At 43.1% G+C, this 23,456-nt stretch overlaps 1 protein-coding gene across 2 annotated transcripts in view; it reads right to left on the bottom strand.

The window, feature by feature from the left end:
• nyap2a (neuronal tyrosine-phosphorylated phosphoinositide-3-kinase adaptor 2a) overlaps positions 1-16,274 on the bottom strand; it is a 172,809-nt gene extending 156,535 nt beyond the window's left edge. For both annotated transcript variants that reach the window (XM_048604741.1, XM_048604742.1), the window contains exons 1-2: positions 16,257-16,274; positions 6,707-6,909 (exon numbers count right to left, since the gene is read on the bottom strand). In XM_048604741.1, the coding sequence (XP_048460698.1) occupies positions 6,707-6,909; positions 16,257-16,274 (221 nt within the window). The remainder of the gene's footprint in view (positions 1-6,706; positions 6,910-16,256) is intronic.
• Between the last annotated feature and the right edge of the window lie 7,182 nt (positions 16,275-23,456).

Here is a 23,456-nt window from a genome sequence, read left to right as displayed (position 1 = left end):
TCTACACACAAAGGGTGGGAGAGGTTTGGAACTCTTTTCCACAAATGACAGAGGATGCTGGATCAGTTGTTAATTCTAAATCTGAGCTATTACATTTTTGTTAAACAATTACATGAAGGGATATGGAGTTAGGCCATGGATCAGCCATAATCTCATTGAATGGTGGAACAGGCTCAAAAGGCTGAATAGTCTACTCTTGTTCCTATGTCCTGGATGGTTTCAAGCTTCTTGAGTGTTGTTGGGGCTGCACCCATTCAGGCAAGTGAGGAGTATTCCATCACACTCCTGACTTGTACTTTGTGGGTGGTGGACAGGCTTTGGCGAGGTGAGAAACTTGCTGCAGGATTCCTAGCCTCTGCCCTGCTCTTGTGTAGCCATTGTGTTTATATGACTAATTCAGTTCAATTTCTGGTAAATGGAAACTCCCCGGATGTTGACAATAGTGATAGTATTGCCATTGAATGTCAATGTGTAATGTTCACATTCTCTTTTGTTGGAGATGGTTATAGCCTGACATTTGTGCGGTGTGAATGTTACTTGCAACTTGTCAGCCCAAACTTGGATATTGTTCTGATCTTGTTGCATTTGAACATGGACTGCTTCAGTATCTGAGGAGTTGCTGAGCGTTGGTGCTGAACATTATGCAATTATGAATGAACATCCCCACTTCTAACCCTATGATGGAGGGAAGTTTATTGATGAAGCAGCTGTAGATGGGTGGGTCTAGGACATTATCTTAAGGAATATCTGCAGAGAACATAAGTTAGAGATCGAAAGCACATTGAAAACTTGCTGTCAGGATCTTAGATTGTTCTTCGCTAGATTTCTTTAACAATCGGGGATGCCTATCAACGATAGGCTCAATGATTTATCCACATTTAAGTCTTCAAATTTTTTGAAATGGATTACTTTTCCTCAGTTATTTTTGACAACTATTCTGCATCTGTTGCAAGTGCACAGACATTCTCTTATCCACATTAATCACTAATCTGCTCATTTTAAAATGCAATTTAGCTGCTGCATAATTTGCTGACAACCAGAAAATAGCCCCTGCTAGCCTGATGACACAGTGACAAATATCAGCGTGTCTAAATGGGACACATGAGCAGTTCTATTTATACTGCTTTACAATTTACATCTGACAGCTATCTACCAGCTGTGCTATTTATACAGTAACATTAACAATATATCACTTTGGTCTTTTTTAACTACCCTATTTATATGATGAGTGTAAGAAATATGAACTTATCACACAGATACCTGTCTGTTACTGTAAATAGAGAACAGACTGTGGGGTGGATTTGAACGCGGAGTGGATTTGAATGGGAGGTGACATCTGAATCCAAGCTTCATTTGTATTCAAAATTTTTGGCTTCATTTCAATGCTTCATTTGAATGGGCAACAAGACCTACTCAAAGAGTGAGATGGGATTGTAGGTGAGTGGCAAGACGCAGGTTTCTGTCTGCTGTAGGACGTAGGAAGGGGAGCTCTGACTAAATCCTTTGCAAGTTCTCTATGAGTCCCAGAGATTTCCATGCTCAAAGATAGTTAAAAAGACTTTGGAGCCCTAATGGTAATAACGTAAGGCCTTAATTGGTGTTTATGTATAAGTCTTGTCTGCATTAGACATCATCCAAGAGTAAGCAGCCCACTGCCTGACAACTCATTCATCACCTTAAATATCCTCTCCTTCTAGAACTAGGGCACAGTGACAGCAGTGTGTACCATCCACAAGATACACCACTGTCCATCATCATCACTTCCAAACCCACAGCCTCTCCCACCAGAAGGTCAGGGGGCCAGACATGTGGAACAGCACCAGTTCCAATCTCCTCTCCAAGAGACACAGCATTTTGGAGTTCTTTCGCCATGCCTTCACTGTCACTGGATCAGAAACCTGCAGACTCCCTTTAAACAGCACAGTGCGTGAATCTACATTAGATTGGCTGCAGGGTTCCAAGGTGGTATGAACTTTTTTTTAACATATTAAAACCAACTGGACTAAAATCGGAGATTGTTGGAAATGAAGTGGGAAATAAAGCTTTTCCATTTTAACTGCTTATCTATTACAGTCCCAACAAGGTAGAGTGGACTTTAAATCTACAAGCCCATCCCTTCCAATCACTGATAGATTACCATAGCCATTACAGAATCATCAAACTGCTGCAGGGCAGAAGGAAGCCAATTGTGTCTGCATGGACTTTCCAAATGAACAACAAAGATGCTTTCTCTCCATACCTTTACATTTTCTTCCTTTTCAGATAACAGGCTAATTCTCTTGGAATGCTTCAATCTCAGACAATCCAGACCTTAACCACTCACTGCATTAAAACGTTTTTCTCCTATTGCTTTTGTTTCCATTATCAATTACTCTAACTTTGTACCCCTCAATTTTGGTACTGTCACAAATGGGAACAGTTTCTCCCTTTCTCCACTCTCCAGATTTCCCATAATTTGAAGTATCTCCATCAAATTTCCTCTTTTTATTCATTTGTGAGATGTGGGCATCACCGGCTGGGCCAGCATTTATTGCCAGTCCCTAGTTGCCCCTTGAGAAGGTGCTGGTGAGCTGTCTTTTTGAACCACTGCAGTCCCTGTGCTGTAGGTTAACCCATAACGGTCTGCAGGAGGGAATTTCAGGATTCTGACTTAGTGATAGTGAAGGAATGGCAATATATTTCCAAGTCAAGATGGTGAGTGGCTTGGAGGGGAACTTGCAGGGGGTGGTGTGCCCATGTACCTGCTGTCCTTGTCTGTCTAGATGGTAGTGGTCATGGGTTTGGAAGGTGATGTCTGAGGATCTTTGGAGAATTTCTACATTGCATCCTGTAGAAAGTATACACTGCTGCTACTGAGCGTCGCTGGTGGAGGGAGTGAATTGTTGTAGATGTGGTGCCAATCAAGTGGGCTGCTTTGTCCTGGATGGTGTCAAGCTTCTTGAGTGTTGTTGGGGCTGCACTCATCCAGGCAAGGGGGGAGTATTCCATCATACTCCTGACTTGTGCCTTGTAGATGGTGGACAGACTTTTGAGATTCAGGAGGTCAGTTATATTCTGCAGTATTCCTAGCCTCTGGCCTGTTTGTGTAGTCAGTGTATTTATATGGTGAATTGAGTTGAATGTCTGTTCAATGGTAACCTCAAAGGATGTTGATAGTGGGGATTCAGGGATGGTAACACCATTGAATATCAATGGGCCAGAGGTTAGATTGTCTCCTGTTAGAGTTGGTCATTGCCTGGCATTTGTGCAGCATGAATGTTACTTTCCACTCTTTAGCGTAAGCCTGGATATTGTCCAGATCTTGTATCATTTGCACATGGACTGCTTCAGTATCTGAGGAGTCGCGAATGGTTCTGAACATTGTGCAATCATCAGATGAATATTGCCACCTTATGATGGAGGGAAGGTCATTGATGAAGCAGCTGAAGATGGTTGGGGCAAGGACGCTACCCTGAGGAACTCCTGCAGAGATGTCCTGGAGCTGAGGTGTGTGACCTCCAACAACCACAACCATCTTCCTTAATCTTCATTTCTCAGGGAAAATGGCCCTAAGTTTTCCAACATATCTTCATAACTGAATTTATTCCTCCCTTGAATCACAATGATGTAGTCAGAGTCTATTCAGCCAATCATGTCTGCACTGGGTCTATTATCTAGTGGATAGGAACTATTTTCATGAATCTTCTTTGTCCTCTATCCAATGCCTTCATAAAGTGTGGCACCCAGAACTGGCTGCAATATTCTGATGGAGGCTGAACCTCTGTCCAATGCAAATTCAACTTTGCTTCCATATTCTGTTTCAGTCCTGTTTATTTCCCTCAATCCTGAAATCTTATTGGTTATGAGGCTGGATTTCTGTTCATATCGTTCATTATGGCTCCAAATGCCTCTCTCTGTCAGCTTTCTCTGCCAGCAAATTATAGGCAACACATTTAAGGTGAAGGATAAATTATTACAGGCTACAGAGTGAGATGTTCCATTCCAGCAATATCTAGGTCATTACATATTAATGAATGGAAGAGGAAGGATAGATTTGCCGAATATATACATCGAGCCACTTCTCTGATAAACATTCAAAACTCTTCACAGGCAATGATACGTTTGAAATGCAATCACTGCTTTGATGTAGATAAATTTTGCAAGCTCCTTAAAATATATCATGGCACGCAAGAGCAGCAAGAGAGCTGAACAAGCATTCCATCTGTTTTTTGTTTGGGGGTAGGTTTTGGTTTGAGGCAGAATGTTTGGCTGGATTTTGAAGCATTCTCTAATATTCTTCAAATACTGGTATAGATTCCTTTATGTTCAATGTGGTCATTGCATCAAACAAACTGGGCAGTAATGTACCGTTTCTCCCAAAAGGAAACTCTTTCATGCAACATTTCATGAAACATCAAGTTGTATTTCAGAAGCATTTTCCATAATAAAATAAATAAACATTAATGTTTCTCACATCAGTGAGGACATAATTTACATCATTCTGCTTGGTGCATGACTTTCTGGAATTATGAGATTCAAAGGATTTTACTGGTACCTGTGTCACAATAGCCTCATGGGTCCACTGTCATTTAGGCCCATTATAAAGAAATCTTTTAATATAGCACACATCTGTGTCTGTCATACCTGTGATATCACCTTTAAACATCACAACTTGTTACAGATGGAAACTAATCTTAAGATCAGTTAGTAGTGAAACATTTATTGTTAATTTTTTTCTGGTTTACCAGAAAATAGTAGAAGCTGTCAAATAACAATTAAACCTTACTTAATCTACAAATAAATCAACATCTAATCTGCCTCAGAATTTGAATATTAATAACAATTGGACCTTGTAGTCTTAAAGGGACAGGCCAAATACGAGTACCTTATTGTGTGCAGGTGCCGGTGTTGGACTGGGGTGGACAAAGTCAGAAGTTACATGACAGCAGGTTGTAGTCCAACAGGTTTATTTGAAATCACAAGCTTTCGGAGCGCAGCCCCTTTGTCAGGTGAACTTATAACCTGGTATTGTGTGACTTCAAATGAGTACCTTATCAACAGCTGAACATTATACTGTGATCCAATTGTGGAAACTGTTCTTACCCTTGAAAATATACCATCCTTTTACTTGGAGGAGATATATCCTAAGCAATTAAGAGAAGAAATGGGGGGAAATAGTGGAGTCTCTTACCATCATTTTTCCAATTCTCTCTTGCTACAGATATAGTGCCAAAGAACTGGAGAACTTTGAACAATGTGCTGTTGTTTAGAAAGGAAGAAAGGGATAAGCCCAGTAATTGCAGACATAGTTTATGGGCAAATTGTCCCGAATAACTGCAAGCAACAGAATTAATCATCGTTTGAAAGGCATAGGTCAATCAAGGACAGTCAGCATAGATTTGTGAAGGTAAGGTTTTGTCTGACTAATGTTATCACATTCCTTGTTACTTCCTCAAGTAGAAGTGATGATGGAGGTGTACTTGATGTGGTCCACATGGATTTTAACAAGGCTTTTTCACAAGGTCCTGCATGACAGACTAGTCAGAAACATGAATACCCATGGAATTTAAAGGCAACAGAGAAGTTGGATCTAAAATTGGACGAGAGGCAAAAGGTTCTGGCCAATGGGTGCCCTTGTGATTGGAAGGCCAGACCAGTGGAATTCTGCAGGACAAGGTACAAAGTGCTTTGTTTCTCATAATATCTAACAAGGATTTAGACATAAATATTGGGGACATGATTGCAATACAGAAATTGGTCCTGGTATGAAAGTGAGGAAGAAAGCTGTAGGTTGCAAAATGATATCAATGTACAGGAGATGGGGCACAAAGTGGCGAATAGAATTCAGTCCCAAGGATACTGAGATAATGTTTTTTGGGGTTTGGGAGGTTGCTGAGGGAAAGCTAGGGAATATACATTAAATTGCAGGACACTGTAAAGTACAAAGTAGCAAAGAGATCTTGTTGCACAGTCTGCAGCTCCCAGGATAGCAGGACAGAGAAATAACGTGCTTAAGAAAACATATGGGTCACTTTTCTTTAGGAGCCTGGGCAAAGAATGTAAAAACAGGGAGATTGCCCAGGAATGCTACAAAGCACTAGTTAGGCCACGACTAGTGTATTGCATACAGTTCTAGTCATCAAATTGCAGTCAAAATGTGACAGCACGAAATAATATAGAAGGGATTGTGAGGATGTCACCAGAATGGAGGATCTGAGGAAAGATCTGATCAGCTGGAATTGTTTTCTTTTGGGGCTGGGAGAAGATTTAGTTCAGGTGTATAAAATTACAGAGGGGACAAAAATGAATGGGAAGGACTTATTCTCCTTTGCAGAGATCAACAATCAGGGCATAAGTTTAAAATGATCGGCAGAATGATTAGAAGGGGATTGAGTTAGTTTTGAAAGTGCTGGGTGTTCAGAGCTTCTTGCCTGAAAGTGTAGTAGAGCTAGATTAAAAGGAACTGGGATATGTGCATGAAGAAGCCATAGCCTACAAGGATAGAGACTCGGAACTGAAATATGGGATTAGATTGCATGGCTGTTTTCTAGGCCAATATGAATTGAATGGGCCAAGTGGCCTCATTCTTCACTTCAGTTTCTATGATGCTATGATTTACTATAAATATCTCGACAGCACACTTGCTGCTATTTTATAAATGTCATGATCTCAGTGTATACTTTTCTCCTAATTGGTAATCAGATGCAAAACACCTTTCAATATTTACCGTTTTATTGCTTCCTCTTGCCTCAATCTTCTTTCACTTTTTTCTTTGAGGTATGCCAAGTTTGTTTCACTTCGCATGCGGTCATTTTCACGAGCAATGTCTGAGGCATTTTGAATCACCAAGGCATCATAAGCCCTCAGTCCCTTGTCTTCAATGAACTGAAGAAAGTTGTTCAAGGCAGCATCTTCCTGCTTTGAAGTCATCTTCCTTCAAAGAGCAGATGAAAAGTGGAGTAGCACGTTCTGTGTGAAAACAGAATAGCTCTATTACATTAGCAAACACATTCAAATTACTTATCATAGCTAACACCAGTAAGGTCAACTATTTTGCTATTAGACTTAAGGGTCTATTTTGTCTCTGTGTCGTGTAAGTGTAATTCCCTGGTGCACAGTGTTATCCAAAATGTCGACCAATCTAATCAGTTGTGATGGGAATTTGTGTTAAGCTTGGAGTCTATTTCATTGCAAGATTTACCAGGATGTTGCCAGGTATGGAAGGTTTGAGTTATAAGGAAAGGCTGGATAGGCTGGGACTTCTTTCACTGGAGCATAGGATGTTGAGAGGTGACCTGATGTAAGTTTATAAAATAATGTGAGGTATAGATAGAGTTGATGGTAGCTGTCTTTTCCCTGGGATGGGGGAATTTCAAGATTGGGGGGATTATTTTTAAGGTAAGAGGAGAGAGATTTACAAAAGACATGAGGCAAATTGTTTACACAGAGGGTGGATTGTGTGTGGAATGAACTTCCTGATGAAGTGGTGGATGTGGAAACAATTACAATGTTTAAAAGATATTTAGATAAGTACATGAATAGGAAAGGTTTGGAGTGATATGAGCCAGGAGCAGGCAGGTGGGACTAGTTTAGTTTGGGATTACGTTCGGCATGGACTGGTTGGACCAAAGAGTCTGTTTCCGTGCTGTATGATGCTATGGTCCTATGACACTACAGGGAATAAAGCCTTAGGCAGCTCCTGGTAATATTACCTTTTCTCCCAGTTTATGACTCTGAAGAAAAACAGAATTGAATATTCAGAGTTTTTCTTAAATGGGCTGGAAGCTGTTCTATTTTTAAAAAATTGATTTCAGTTTAAACTGAAAGAGCCCAGTGAAAGCTGTGAAGTGCTGCTTGAAGTTTGTCTGTTTGTAGATACACCAGGATGGACAACGTAGCCATTTGGAAGTGAAAAGAACACATTGTGTTACATTTACTCCGCTTAGTGAAGGGAACTAATAATTAAAAAGAAGAAAATCTGTGCAGGCTAATTTGATTCTTGCACATTAAATGTGACCACGTTGGTTAGAGGAGCATGCAGTTTCTTCAGGTTGCTCGAGAACTAATAAACTCAGATTCCACTTCCCTGTTAGATTCAAGAGCAAGGAAAAGTATTTTTAAAGCAAACTAAAAAAAATTGTTTCTTATGACAAACTGTAATGGCTGTGAAATAAATTGCACGCTGCAAACAAAATGGATTCTACAGCAAATGTCAGAACTGCATTTGAGATGTACAATACTGAGCATCACAGGCTACAAACCCATTTAATGATGGACTGAGCTTCTGGATGAATGTCTAACAAATGATTCCATCACAAAGTTATGGTGCTTGTTGAAAACTGCTTGGCACTGCCATGATATCAACATAAATGATCAATTAACTATATGGAAATGCACTGTGTTCAGTTTGCCAGCTAAAATGAGTTATTAAAATAATTTATTGACTTATTAATAAGAAAGTGACTTATGAAGGCAATACATGATGATAGCTTTAATTAAAAATATACATTAGCTTCTTTTTTTGGATTTTTACTTTCATGAAAACAATGCAGCTAGTCACTGGTTAACAGTGGAATTGATTCCACTTAACCTTCTGTACATTGAAGAACCTTTTTAACAGCACACATACCCTTCCTTTTCTGTCTCTCACCTGCAGCACTTGCTTTTTAAGAATGAAACAAACAGAAAACATCAATAACAGAAAATCTATTTCTTTTTTAAAAAAAAAGAAGCAGCCATGAAATAATGACCTTGACTATGTTAATTTTTGCTTGGGTGCTGAAATGCCAATGACAGCCCTCGAACAGTTCATTGAAAGCCAACAAACACAGGAGCAGACTGACTCAAAACAGACAATGTGGAAAAAAAACGGTTCTGCAAACATACCCACATGTGCTGAGGGCTGGAGCTTTGAGGCCACTGTTTGCTCTGTTGGCATTAAACAAATTAACTTTTAAAGAAAGCCTTTCTCCGTTCCTGTTGTTCAGCTCGGTGAAGCTTGGAGGGTTTTCTGTTCCAGTAGCAGAAACGTGGGCACTGTTCATTAATAGTTTTCAAATCAATCCTTCCTTGCCTCACATTGCCTGAATCTTTAAGTCCTGCTGATTCCCGTAGTGCGCAAAAAAAGCCGGAAAATGGCAAATGGATTAATTTTGATTTTCCTTGTTAGATTGTTTATCGTACAAAGAAATGTCCTTGGGTTCTTTGTTGTTGGATTTAGCTCAGACTGAGAACAGGTGCTGCGTTTCTCTTACACACATCCATAGAGAGGAACCAAAGAGAGGGGAGTCCGCCTGGAAATTACACCCTGCTACTCAGTCTCCTGAAAAAGGCAGCTGGATCCTTCTCACCCACTTTCAAACACCGAAGGAAACGGCACAGCCCTAATGCAATCACCTCCAGCTCTCCAGAAAGCTTCATTTGCTCGTGGTGTTTTTACCCATGCTGAGGGCAGTGATAAATACAGAGCGGTATGTCCTAATGGTTTCCTCCTGGAGTAGGAAGACGTTTTCCTTTTTAGATTCAGCAGGTCCTGTGCATTCGGTCTTGTGGCATCATCATCTCCTCCCCACCACCACCAACCCCCCCCCCCCCCCCCACGCCTCCCCAGACCCCTCCCCGAGAAGGTACTGGCAGTTTACAATCCTCAGCTGCTTCAGTCCCTGAAATTACCCGCGGATTAATCAGCGATCCGAGCTGGGAAATCACCAAGCAGCAAAAAACAACCTACCTTCTTGTGAAAATAGTCGTCCTGTTTCTGTCTGTATGCAGTCTGCAGGTATTTACTGACCGTCTGATCAACATGCCAGCACTCTGGGCAGGTTTTGGCTAGGCCCATCGATGAGGGGAGTGGGATCAGTGACTGTAGCAGCAACGCAATCTCACTCTGCCTTCAATATCAGTTCCCAGGGCTCTCTATCCTCCTGGTAGCATAGTGTCTCGGCAGCATCTTCTGCTGTGTCCCCTCCCCTCTTTAATCAGTGCATCAGGAACTGAAATGAGCGCCTTTTTACTGAGGAGCCCACCTTGTGTTCTCTCTCCCCTGCATCCAGGAAAATCGCCCAGAGTGAACACTTTTACTGATGTGGCTCTCTCTCACGTGATGGGAAAGGTGAATTCGACCCACGTGATGTTTCTGTAAAATGAACAATTAAGGCAGTCAATACAGATTGCCATTCCTCTCCCACTCCATGTAGGGCACAGCAACATGAAGTTATCCCTCACACAGCCATCTGCTTCAGAAACATTGCAGGGAGGTGAAATAGTCTCAGCAGTTCTTTTGAAAACAAAACTTGTTAAAATAAGTTATTTTACCCCTTGACCCCAAACTGTCGCTGGCCTTCCATTGTGGGGGGCTGTTATTTCCAAAACTTAAGAAGAGAATTACAGTTCTATTACTTTTTTTCTGACGATACTTTTAGCACCATGGACAGCAACCGAGTCTGCGAGTCGAACATTAGGTGTTCCTTTATCCTTTTGACTGCGACGACTTTTAATCATTTTTCAAAACAGTTAACAAAGACACAGACTAACTACAATTTCGGCAATTCTGTGACCCCCCCCCCCCTCCACTTCCACCCTCTCCTTGAGTTAATTGTACATTATTCTATATGATGCAATCAGAGGGGCTTTTAAGCTGCGTCTACAGCTGGGAGTCTCTAATGCAGTGTCAGCTCATTCTCAAGCAAAGAACCACAAAAACCTCTGGGAATACATTGTTTTTCCCTTAAAAACCAGAATGTTAAAAAGGAGTCTTTTATTTATAATTTCTGTGTTGGTGGGTTCGTGAAATGTGTGCCCAACCAGTGACTGCCGACAGAGTTCATTGAACTTGAAGACAAACGGTGAGCTACACAACTGATTACAGCCGCTGAATATTCCACATTCACACCTCAATTAAAAGAAAAACACTTATATTTGTCTGCTTATTTTCAGTTACTTTCATTTCCTCCTTTAATCCCACACTTCCTTCTGTGCTTCATGTGCCACTGCCCTTAGGCTTTTTAGAATGCCAGTAATCCTGAGCTGTAGCTTCACTAGGCTGGCACCTCATTTTTAGTTACAGCTCGTGCTGCTGATGGCAGCCTCAGTGATCAACCCAAAGCTGTTTTGACAGCAGCCTGTGTCTGATACAGCTTTGATCTTTTTCACTCTGTGTGACACTGCATCACCTCAACAGCACAATTTTCATCCTCCAGCCTTGCTCTCGAAAGGAGGACTTGTGTGGAAAAGGCAAGATTCCCTCTTAAATAAAAACAGGTAATGAAAGCTAAACATAGGGTGGCATGGTGACTCAGTGGTTAGCACTGCTGCTTCACAGCACTGGGGACCTGGGCTCAATTCCACCCTCAGGGGACTGTCTGTGCGGAGTTTGCAAATTCTCCCCATGTCTGTTTGGGTTTCCTCTGGGTGCTCCGGTTTCCTCCCACAGTCCAAAGATGTGCAGGCTAGGTGGATTGGCCATGCTAAATTGCCCACATTGTTCAGGGGTGTGTAGTTTAGGGGGATGGGTCTGGGTGGGATGCTCCAAGGGTCAGTGTGGATTTGTTGGGCCAAAGGGCCTGTTTCCACACTGTAGGGATTCTATGATTTCAGAAGTGCTCAGCAGGTTAGGCAGCATCTGTGGAGACACAGCAAAGTGAATGTTTCAGTTTGATGAGCTTTCATCAGAATTGCAGAGGTTTAGAATCTGTTTCTGTTTTGGTTTGGAGTCAAACAAGGTCACCTAACATGTATTGTCTGACCCAAAATGTCACCTCTTCTTTACACTGATAAAACCTTTAGTTCTCTCAGGGCTGTGACTTGAAAGGAATTAGGGATTTACATATACATATTAATCAATTAAAACCTTCTAACTGATTAAAGATTTAACAGCATCTTATTTAATACATCCTCATCAATGGTGTGACCTTTGATCTTTTACTTATAAATTCTGTGTCTGATACTACCTCTCTCACTAACACCTGAAGAAGGAGTGAGGCTCCAAAAGCTTGTGTTTTCAAATAAACCTGTTGGACTATAACCTGGTGTCGTGTGATTTCTGATCTTATCCACCCCAGTCCAACACCTGTAATTACCTGTAATTTTCCAAAAATCCTTGGCTTCTGGACCAGAGTGGATAGAGGGAAACCAATAGATATGTTGTATTCAGACTCCCAGAAGGCATTCACAATAGGTTAGGTCACAAACAGGAGCTCATGGTGTTGGAGGTAGTATATTAACATAGACAGAGAATTGGTGAAGAGACAGAAAACAGTGAGTGGGATAAAGGGTCCTTTGTCAGGTTGGTGACCTGTGACCAGTGGGGTTCTTCAGGGATCAGTGCTGGGACTGCAGATGTTTACCATATATATTAATGACTTAGAGGAAGGAAGTGAATGTTACCAAATGTGCAGAAGCCAGCTGTGAAGGGGGTACAAGCACTTTACAGAGAGATATTGACAGTTTAAGGATGTGGGCAAAATTTGCCAAAAGAAATATATTGTGGGAAAATGTGAAGTTGTTAATCTTGAGAGGGATAACAAAATAAGAGAATATTAGATCAATGGAGAAAAACTGCAGAAAGTTGCAACACAAAGGGACTTGTGTAAATAAAAACAGAAATTGCTGGCGAAACTCAGCAGGCCTGGCAGCATTTGTAGATAGAAAGCAGAGGTAATGTTTCGAGTCTGTTGACTCTTCATCAAAACTTGAGGTATTTGTACATGAAGCACAGAAAGCTAGCACACAGAGACCTCAGGGAATCAGGAAGGCTAATGGAATGTTGCCCCTTATTTCAAGGGGGTTGGAGTATAAGAGTAGGGAAGTCTTACTGTAACTGTACAAGGTGCTGGTGAGATCACATTTGGAGTACTGGGAGCAGTTTTGGTCCCCTTTGAAAAAAAATGATATCATTTCATTGGAGGCAGTTCAGAGAATATCCACTAGGATGATCCCTGATTGGAGGGATTGTCTTAGGAGCAAAGGTCAAACAGGTTGGGATTCTACTCCCTGGAATTTAGAAGAATTATAGGTGGTCTCAAAACATTAATGGGTTCTTATGGGGCTTGACAGGGTAAATACTGAGACTCTTTGTGTACGCTGAAGGCTGAGATAGATAGATTCTCGGGGAATTAAACATTACAAGGATTGGAGGGAAGTGGATGTGAGCAATGTTGGATCAGCCATGATTCTGTTAAATATCAGAGCAATCTCAGGGGGCCAAATGGCCTACTCCTGTTCTTATTTCTTATAGTTTTTTGATCTAAAATGATCATGGCTGATCATCCAACTCAGGACCTGTTTCTGCTCCCTATACCCATTGATCCCTTTAGCCCTCAGAAGCATATCTAACTCCTTTTTGAAACAGTTCAATGTTCTGACCTTAACCACTGTCCATGGCAGTGAATTCCACTTTTCCCCTCACTGCCTGACTCATAGAATCCCCACAGTGTGGAAGCAGGCCACTCAGCCCATCTTGTCACACTGACCCTTTGAACTGCATACCACCCAGACGCAGCCCCCTACCCTATACCTGTAACCCCACATGTCCCATGGCTAATCCACCTAGTCTGCACATCTTTGGACTGTGGGAGGGAATCGGAGCACCCGGAGGAAACCCACGCAGACACAGGGAGAATGTGCAAATCTCTTGATTCCCGGAGAGACCAAAAGTCTATCTATCCTAACTCAAATATGTTAAATAGTTAGGTAACCACAACCATCTGGGTTAAAGTATTTCATGCAGTTGTCCCTTAAGCTGAGTTTGTGTCACCATGTTTTTGATTGTTCAGCCAGGAGAAACAACCTTTCACTGTCTGCCCCTTCAGAATCTAATACATTATTTCAAGAGATCTTCTTTGAAACTTTGTAGAGTATGGATCCACGTTCCTCAGCTTCTCAAAGCCTCTCATTTGAATGATAGCCAGTCCAAACACTCATCGCATCTGTTTCACCCCAGCCCCGTCTTCTCTCCCATGCACCAGTTCAGAGGTCATCGCCTGGGCCAACACAGCACTGAGTAACCTTGTTCTAATTCAGAGCATGATTTGGTTGAAAATGTTTTCAAGATTGGCTGGGCAAATTTTGTTTCGTGACTTTTACACCATGCCCAATTTCTTTTCTGTTGAGCTGTTGAAACACTCCTACCAATTTTGGAATATTGCCTTACACCAAATTCATCCCCTTTTCCTTACATCCTTACAGATTAACAAGCCACCAGACATAACACTGAAAACCTGTCTGCTTCCTTCAGGATCTACTGACACAGACCTTTCTAACCTGGCCATTAATGTAATTCTTTTGGTCTCTCCCTCTGTCAATAGGATTTCACAGCACATGGCCATCATACTTCACTTCCTTGTCTACCAGCTTCCATAGCACAGAAAAATCACAATATTTACCAGCTGCCCTACTTTCCCTTGCTTTACCACCGAGGTTTAAATGGATGTTTAACATTTCTAACAGATGTTAGCACTCATTATTCATCTTACCACTCCATTGAACAGCCCACTGTATGGGTATTATATAATGAATTTATTGCAGCTCCCAAAAATAATAAAATTCTGGGTTAACAGACATGCTTATTCACAGGCAAAAACCTGAAACAATGTTCAGTTAACTCTTGCAACAGCGATACCTGGGTTTTAGTTTGGTTTCAAAAGCATTCACCCTGATATGATCTTTTTGTTGTTTGATTAGCAACTTTGCTGCTGCTTATTAAAATCAAATATTAAATAACTTTTATTTGCTTGATCTTGGGCTCACTATTCATTTTGAGGAGTAGAGAAAGTTATTGAAAAATGATTCACCATAATGCTCCATAGATAATATCAACAAATTAGTTGAATATTCACCTCCCTGCTGGTTGTGATATTGGACTACGTGCAAAGTGAAGTAGAATTTGCTGACAACGATTATCTCCGTTTAACAGGCATTCCTGAGAATGGACACAGAATATCCTTTATTGCCATGGAATAGATGGTGGTATATAGTGGTATATTCAGAGTTTCTTAAAGGGTAACTGAAAACATTGAACTTACCTAATCTATTTGAAGTTGTAACTTCCTTTAACTTTGGAATTTCTGAAAAAATATCAAGGCTACACATTGGGATCTTCTTGGAAAATTAATTTCAATTGAACAATTTCTGGGAGCCTACCTACATAACAGATCCACAGAGGATGCCATATCCCTAGCCTTGCACTCATCCCTGGAACATCTGGACAACAAAGACACCTACGTCAGGCTCCTGCTCATTGACTACAGCTCAACCTTCAACACCATTATCCCCTCCTGACTGATCTCAAAACTCTGTGACCTTGCTCTTGGCTCCACCCTCTGTAACTGGATCCTCAGCTTTCTGACCCACAGACTGCAATCAGTGAGGGTAGGTAACTGCACCCCCTCCACAATAACACTCAACACTGGCAGCGTCCACAGGATGTGTCCTCAGGCCCCTACTGTACTCCCTGTACTCCCATGACTCTGTTGCCAAATTCTGAATGAACACCCTCTACAAGTTCGCTGATGATACCACCCTAAGTGGGATGGGTATCTAACAACGACGAGTCAAAATACCAAAAGGAGGTAGAGGGCTTGGTATCATGGTGCAATGAGAACAACCTCTCTCTCAACGTCGGCAAAATTGAAGAACTGATCATTGACTTCAGAAAGAAAGGAGGAGAGCACGTCCCCATCTACACCAACAGAACTGAGGTTGAGAGGGTGAAGAGTGTCAAGTTCCTCAGAGTGACGATAACCAACAACCTGTCCTGAACTTCCCATGTAGATGCGACAGTCAAGAAGACACAACATCGCCTCTTCTTCCTCAGGCGGCTCAGGAAATTTGGAATGTCCATAAAGTCCCTCACCAACTTCTACAGATGCACCATTGAAAGCACACTGCCTGGGTGCATAACAGCCTGGTATGGAAACTGCTCTGCCTAGGACCGTAGGAAACTACAGAAGGTGGTGTGCACAGCCCAGACCATCATGGAAGCCAACCTTCCATCCATGGCCTCCATTTACATGGCTCGCTGCCACAGAAAGGCTGCCAACATCATCAAAGACCCATCCCACCCTGGTAATGATCTCCTACAACCTCTTCCATCAGGCAGAAGATATAGAAGCCTGAACACCCGTTTGAGCAGGATCAGGAACAGCTTCTTCCCTGCCGTTATCAGGCTGATAAATGGACTCTATAGCCTCAAATAATGCTGATCTTGCTAATGTTGATCTCACCTAGTGCACACCCTGTGCAATATACCCTGTATGCCTCTGTCTCAATCTATTTTTTACAACCTTTGATGTGTACATCCTTTGCTTCCTATGATCTGCCTGTACCACTCATAAACAAAGCTTTTCACTGTATTTCGGTACACGTGACAATAAATCAATAAATCAATCAATCAATGTGTTTCAGAAGGAAGTTCAATCTAAGCATCATTGATTCATTCTGTTTGTTGGAGGGAGATAAGGAAGATGGGCTAACATTCAAAAGAGATGATTATACTGAATTGGAGAACAGCAAATCCCACAAGAATTATAAAAATGTAGAATCGTACAGCCCTTCAGCCCATTGAGTCTGCATTGCCAAAACTACACTTCACTGGTCCCACACTAGGCCCTTAGCCTTGAATGCTATGACACTTGAACTGCTCCTCACTGTATTTTTGAAGGTTGTGAGTTTTCCCGCCTCAATGACACAGATTTGTAGATATGAACTGCATTGCTTCAAAAAAATTACACATCCCCAATGCATTAGAGTTACTCAGTTCATCTCAGTTTATCCTGTGACAGGAGGAGCGGGGTCAGTCAGAGTGACCTTGGGCGTGAACAGCAGGATAAATACCTGAGGAGCGGGGTCAATCATAGTGACCCTGGGGATGAATCTCGGCGTGGAGTTTTGGAGATGTTTAGCTGCAGCTCCTGATTTGACATATTGGAACAGCTGGCATTGTGGATGGACTCACTGTAGAGCATCCATGAGGCTGAGAATGTCGTGGATAGCATGTTTAGCGAGCTGGTCACACCACACCAGTAAGGGCGACACAGACAGGGAAGAGGATGCATGGTCAGGCAGTGCAGGGGTCCCCTGTGGCCATTCCCCTCTCAGACGGGGATACTGTTTCGGATATTATTGGGGGAATGGCCTGCCAGGGGAAAGCAGCAACAGCCAGATCAGTGGTACCATGACGGGCTGTGTTGTACAGCAGGGAGGATCAAAGTGTAGGCGAGCAGTAGTGATAGGGGACTCTATAGTTAGGGGCACAGATAGACATTTCTGTGGATGCAAATGAGACTCCACGATAGGGTGTTGTCTCCCTGGTGCCAGGGTCAAGGATGTCTCTGGGTGGGCACAGGGTATTCTGACGGGGGATAATCTGGGAAATTACAGGCCAGTGAGCCGCATGGAGAAGATTCTTTGGGATAGGATTTACTCGCATTTGGAAAAATATGGACTTATTAGCAATAAGCAGCATGGCTTTGTTTGGGAAAGATCATGTCTTACAAATTTGATTTGAGGTTTTTGAGGAAGTGGCAAGGATGATCAATGAGGGCAGGGTGGTAGATGCTGTCTTTACGGACTTCAATAAGGCTTTTTGCAAGGTCCCTCATGGCAAGCTGATACAAAAGGTGAAGTCACATGGGATCTGTGGTAAGCTGGTAAGATGGATACAGAGCTGGCTTGTCATAGAAGGCAGAGAGTAGCAGTGGCAGAGTGTTTTTCTGACTGGACATTTGTGACCAGTGGTATTGCATAGGAATGAGTGCTGGGACCTCTGTGGTTTGTAACATACATAAACGATTTAGAGAAGGATGTAGGTGACCTGATTAGTAAGGTTGTGGATGACACAAAGATTGGGAGAGCTGCAGATAGGGAGAACAATTGCTGAAGGATAAAGCAGGATATAGATAGGTTGGAAATAGTAAGAACTGCCGATACTGGAGTCAGAGATAACACAGTGTGGAGCTGGAGGAACACAGCAGGCCAGGCAGCATCAGAGGGGCAGGATAGCTGACATTTCAGGTTGGGACCCTTCTTCAGATTTTTTCTGAAGAAGGGTCCCGACCTGAAATGTCAGCTTTCCTGCTCCTCTGGTGTTGTCTGGCCTGCTGTTTTCCTCCAGCTCCACACTGAGTTATAGATAGGCTGGAGACTTGGGCAGGGAAATGGCAGATGGAGTTTAATCCTGACAAATGTGAGGCGGTGTACTTTGGAAGATCTAAACCTTTAGTAGCATCAAGCATACAGAGAGATCTAGGCGCACAGGTCCTCCGTTCCCTGAAAATGGTAACACAAGTGGATATGGCGGTCAAGAAGGCATATGACATGCTTGCCTTCACTGGTTGGGGCACAGAGTATAAAAATTGGCAAGGAATATTGCAACTGTACAGAACTTTCGTTAGGCCACACTTGGAATATTGTGTCCAGTTCTGGTTGCGAAACTACCATAAGGATGTGGAGGCTTTGGAAAGGGTTTACCAGGATGTTGCCTGGTTTGAAAGGGATTAGCTATGAGGAGAGATTGGACAAACTTGGGTTATTTTCACATGAATGTTGAAGGATGAAGGACAACCTGATAGAAGTTTACACAATTATGAGGGGCATGAATAGAATGGATAGTCAGGGTCTTTTTCCCAGGGTAGAAATGCCAATTTCTGGGGTCGGGGGGAGACATAGGTTTAGGGTAAAAGGGGGTAAGTTTAAAGGAGTTTAAAGGTTTTTTTATACAGAAGTGCTTGGTATGCGCTGCCAGAGGAGCTGGTGGAGGTTGGTATAATGGCAGCATTTAAGAGGCATTTTCACAGATATATTCAATCAATTGAGGGATACAGACCGTGTAGAGTTGAAAGGATTTATGTTTTAGAAAAGTGATATGTACTGGTGCAGTCTTGGTGGGCCAAAGGGCCAGTTCCTGTGCTGTACTGTTCCTTGTTCTTTGTTCAGTTTGACAATGGAACCAAGGAAACCAGTGAGAAGTTTATTAATGTTAATAAAATTGCACGTTTTTCAAAGTTGTTGAGCAGTAAACTGCATTCATGCGGGTGATATGTCCACCATGACCATTTTATTAATTGTTGAGGGATTCTATTCCTTAAATAAGTAATTAGTTTCACAAATTACTTCTCATTAATGCTATGTTTGAAGGAAACTGCCTTAAATCCTTTATTCTGAAGCAGTGTTATGTCTCTGCTCCCTTTAGTGAATAAGGGTAATTGAACCAGCTGGTTAGTTGATGGCTCTGGTTGTATTCCTTTGACTCTGATCAAACAGTGTAAGAGGAGCATTGTTTTCATCACATGTAATCCAGAATCAGGATTGAGCAAACTATTTGTAACAGAATAGAAGATTCTGGTATCTGGAGATGTCGTTTACAATGTACACCTTGTAAAAAGTTACGAAAATTGATGCATTGTGGTGTGCTGCACTTTCCTGCTCTAATAAATGAGGCGTTCAGATAGACAACTCTGAAAAGGAATGTTAAGTAGTAGCTGAAACCCTCAAAAACTAACTAATGGGTCATGAAGTGGATTCATCTGCGTCAGTCAGCAGCAAATTCAGAGCCATAATGCCAATTCATTCTGGAAAACTTCCATCCTGTGTGATCCAATTATTACAATTACATCTTAAATGGCAAGTTCAGTAATTTCCAAACCCAATGTCCATTTTCATCTTCTCCATTTCTATGAAATGTTTGACTGTCTAAAAGAATAAATGACTGAATGAATGGCACCTGCAGTTTGTCTTGGAATTTTGAATTATTGATCAAAGGCAGGAGTACACAAATCAAGACCAATGTTCTGGTGCAGTACAGTGGGAATGCTGCATGGTCTGAAGTGCTACATTTCAGATGAGACATTAAACAGAGTCTGGAAGAGCACAACATCTGAGGAACAGGGAAGTCAATATTTCCCGACTGAAACCCTTTGTCAGGACTGGGGAGGGGAGGGGAATGGGGCTGGGTGGAGGATAGGGGAGGTTGAGATAGGTGGACACAGCTAGGGGGTTATTGTGGTGGGTCAGTGGGAAGGGTGGAATAGATAGGTGAGTAGGAAGATGGACAGGTTAGGTCAGGTCAGGGAGGCAAGGAGGAGGGGGAGGGCTGGATATGGGATGAGGCTGGGGGTGAAGGATTTTGAAGCTGCTGAAGTCAATGCTAAGGCCATTGGGCTGTAAGCTCCCAGGGTGAAATATCAGGTGTTGTTCCTCCAGTTTATGTTTGGCCTCACTCTGACAGTGGAGGAGGCCAAGGATGGACATGTCACCAGGGGAGTGGGAGGGGGAGTTAAAGTGGATGGTAACTGGAAGGTCAGGTTGGTTGGTTTGTGCAGAGGGTAGGTGCTCCATGAACTGGTCCCAGAGTCTGCGGTTGGTCTCCCCGAGGTAGAGGAGACCCAATCGGGAGCAACGGATACAGTAGATGAGGACGGATGAAGTGCAGGTGAGTCTCTGCCGGATCTGGGAGGATTGTTTGGTGCCTGGGATGAAGGTGAGAGGGGAGGTATAGGAGTAGGTGTAGCACCTCCTGTGGTTGCAGGGAAAGTTATCAGGTGTAATGAAAGGGTTAGTGGGGAGCGTGGAGCTGAAGAGGGACTATTTGCCAGCATTTGGCCCATATCCCTCTGAACCCTTCCTATTTAAATACCCATCAAGATGTGTTTTAAATGCTGTGATTACACCAGCCTCCACCATTTTCTCTGGCAGCCCATTCCATGCAAGCACCACCTTCTGCATGAAAATGTTGTCCCTTAGGTCCCTTTTAAATCTTTTTCCTCTGACCTTAAACCTATGCCCTCTAGTTTTGGATTCCATTCCCCTGGGGAAAAGACCTTGTCTATTCACCTTATCCATGTCCCTCATGATTTCATAAATTTCTATAAGGTCACCCCGCAGCCTTCGACGCTCCAGAGAGAATAGCCTCAGCCTATTCAGCCTCTCCCTATAGCCCAAACCCTCCAACCCTGGCAACATCCTTGTAAATCTTTTCTGAAACCTTTCAAGTTTCACAACATCCTTCCTATAGCAGGGAGACCAGAATTGCCTGCAGTGTTCCAAAACTATCTAGGTAGTGTCTCCCACTCATCCTCCTCCTCTAACCAAAAAAAAAGGTTCTGAGCGCTGATTTGGTAAGGCTACTAGTATTTTTTTTTTAATTTGTCTGTTTGGGAATTCAGAACAGTGGGAATGGATGTTAGAGCAGTGGTATGCTCCTCCTGTAGAATGTGGGAGGTAAGGGTCACCACTAGTGTCCCCACTGACTTCATCTGCGGGAAGTGCATCCAACTCCAGCTCCTCGGAAACCGTGTTAGGGAACTGGAGCTGGAGCTGGATGAACTTCGGATCATTCGGGAGGCTGAGGGGGTAATTGAGAGGAGTTACGGGGAGATAGTCACACCTCAGATACAGGAAAAAAGGAGATGGGTTACAGTCAGGGGACGGAAAGGGAACAGGCAGACAGTGCAGGGATCCCCTGTGGCCATTCCCCTCAAAAACAAGTATACCATTTTGGATACTGTTGGGGGGGACGACTTACCAGGGGTAAGCTATGGGGTACAGGTCTCTGGCACAGAGTCTGTCCCTGTTGCTCAGAAGGGAAGGGGGGAAAGGAGAAGAGCATTAGTCATTGGGGACTCCATAGTTAGGGGGACAGATAGGAGATTCTGTGGGAACGAGAGAGACTCGCGGTTGGTGTGTTGCCTCCCAGGTACCAGGGTCCGTGATGTCTCGGATCGTGTTTTCGGGATTCTTAAGGGGGAGGGGGAGCAGCCCCAGGTCGTGGTCCACATAGGCACCAACGACATGGGTAGGAAAAGGGATGGGGATGTAAGGCAGAAATTCAAGGAGCTAGGGTGGAAGCTTAGAGCTAGAACAAACAGAGTTGTTATCTCTGGTTTGTTACCCGTGCCACGTGCTAGCGAGGCGAGGAATAGGGAGAGAGAGCAGTTGAACACGTGGCTACAGGGATGGTGCAGGAGAGAGGGATTCAGATACCTGGATAATTGAGGCTCATTCTGGGGTAGGTGGGACCTCTACAAACGGGATGGTCTACACCTGAACCAGAGGGATACCAATATCCTGGGGGGGAAATTTGCTAATGCTCTTCGGGAGGGTTTAAACTAATTCAACAGGGGGGTGGGAACCTGAATTGTAGCTCTAGTGTACAGGAGGTTGAGAGTAGTGAGGTCATAAATAAGGTTTCAAGGTTGCAGGAGTGTACCGGCAGGCAGGAAGGTGGTTTGAAGTGTGTCCACTTCAATGCCAGGAGCATCCGGAATAAGGTGGGTGAACTTGCAGCATGGGTTGGTACCTGGGACTTCGATGTTGTGGCCATTTCGGAGACATGGATAGAGCAGGGACAGGAATGGTTGTTGCAGGTTCCGGGGTTTAGATGTTTCAGTAAGATCAGGGAAGGTGGTAAAAGAGGGGGAGGTGTGGCATTGTTAGTCAAGGACAGTATTACGGTGGCAGAAAGGACGTTTGATGACAACTATTCGACTGAGGTAGTATGGGCTGAGGTTAGAACCAGGAAAGGAGAGGTCACCCTGTTGGGAGTTTTCTATAGGCCTCCGAAAAGTTCCAGAGATGTAGAGGAAAAGATTGCAAAGATGATTCTGGATAGGAGCGAAAGTAACAGGGTAGTTGTTATGGGGGACTTTAACTTTCCAAATATTGACTGGAAACGCTATAGTTCGAGTACTTCAGATGGGTCAGTTTTTGTCCAATGCGTGCAGGAGGGTTTCCTGACACAGTATGTAGATAGGCCAACAAGAGGCGAGGCCACATTGGATTTGGTACTGGGTAATGAACCAGGCCAGGTGTTAGATTTGGAGGTAGGAGAGCATTTTGGTGATAGTGACCACAATTCGGTTACGTTTACTTTAGCGATGTAAAGGGATAGGTATATAAAGCAGGGCAAGAGTTATAGCTGGGGGAAAGGCAATTATGAGGCGATGAGGCAAGATTTAGGATGCATAGGATGGAGAAGGAAACTGCAGGGGCTGGGCACAATTGAAATGTGGAGCTTGTTCAAGGAACAGCTACTGCGTGTCGTTGAGAAGTATGTACCTGTCAGGCAGGGAGGAAGGGTCGAGCGAGGGAACCGTGGTTTACTAAAGAAGTTGAATCTCTTGTCAAGAGGAAGAAGGAGGCTTATGTAGAGATGAGGCATGAAGGCTCAGTTAGGGTGCTTGAGAGTTACAAGTTAGCCAGGAAGGACCTAAAGAGAGAACTAAGAAGAGCCAGGAGGGGACATGAGAAGTCTTTAGCAGGTAGGATCAAGGAAAACCCTAAAGCTTTCTATAGGTATGTCAGGAATAAAAGAATGACTAGAGTAAGATTGGGGCCAGTCAAGGACAGTAGTGGGAAGTTGTGCGTGGAGTCCGAAGAGATAGGAGAGGTGCTAAATGAATATTTTTCATCAGTATTCACGCAGGAAAAAGACAATGTAGTCGAGGAGAATACTGAGATATAGTCTATTAGACTAGACAGGATTG

The sequence above is a fragment of the Rhincodon typus genome, chromosome 13, assembly GCF_021869965.1.
Source record: "Rhincodon typus isolate 14 chromosome 13, sRhiTyp1.1, whole genome shotgun sequence".
In the NCBI taxonomy this organism is placed as follows: domain Eukaryota; kingdom Metazoa; phylum Chordata; class Chondrichthyes; order Orectolobiformes; family Rhincodontidae; genus Rhincodon; species Rhincodon typus.
The sequence above is the reverse complement of the archived record's forward strand: the minus strand, read 5'-3'. Positions and strand labels throughout refer to the sequence as shown.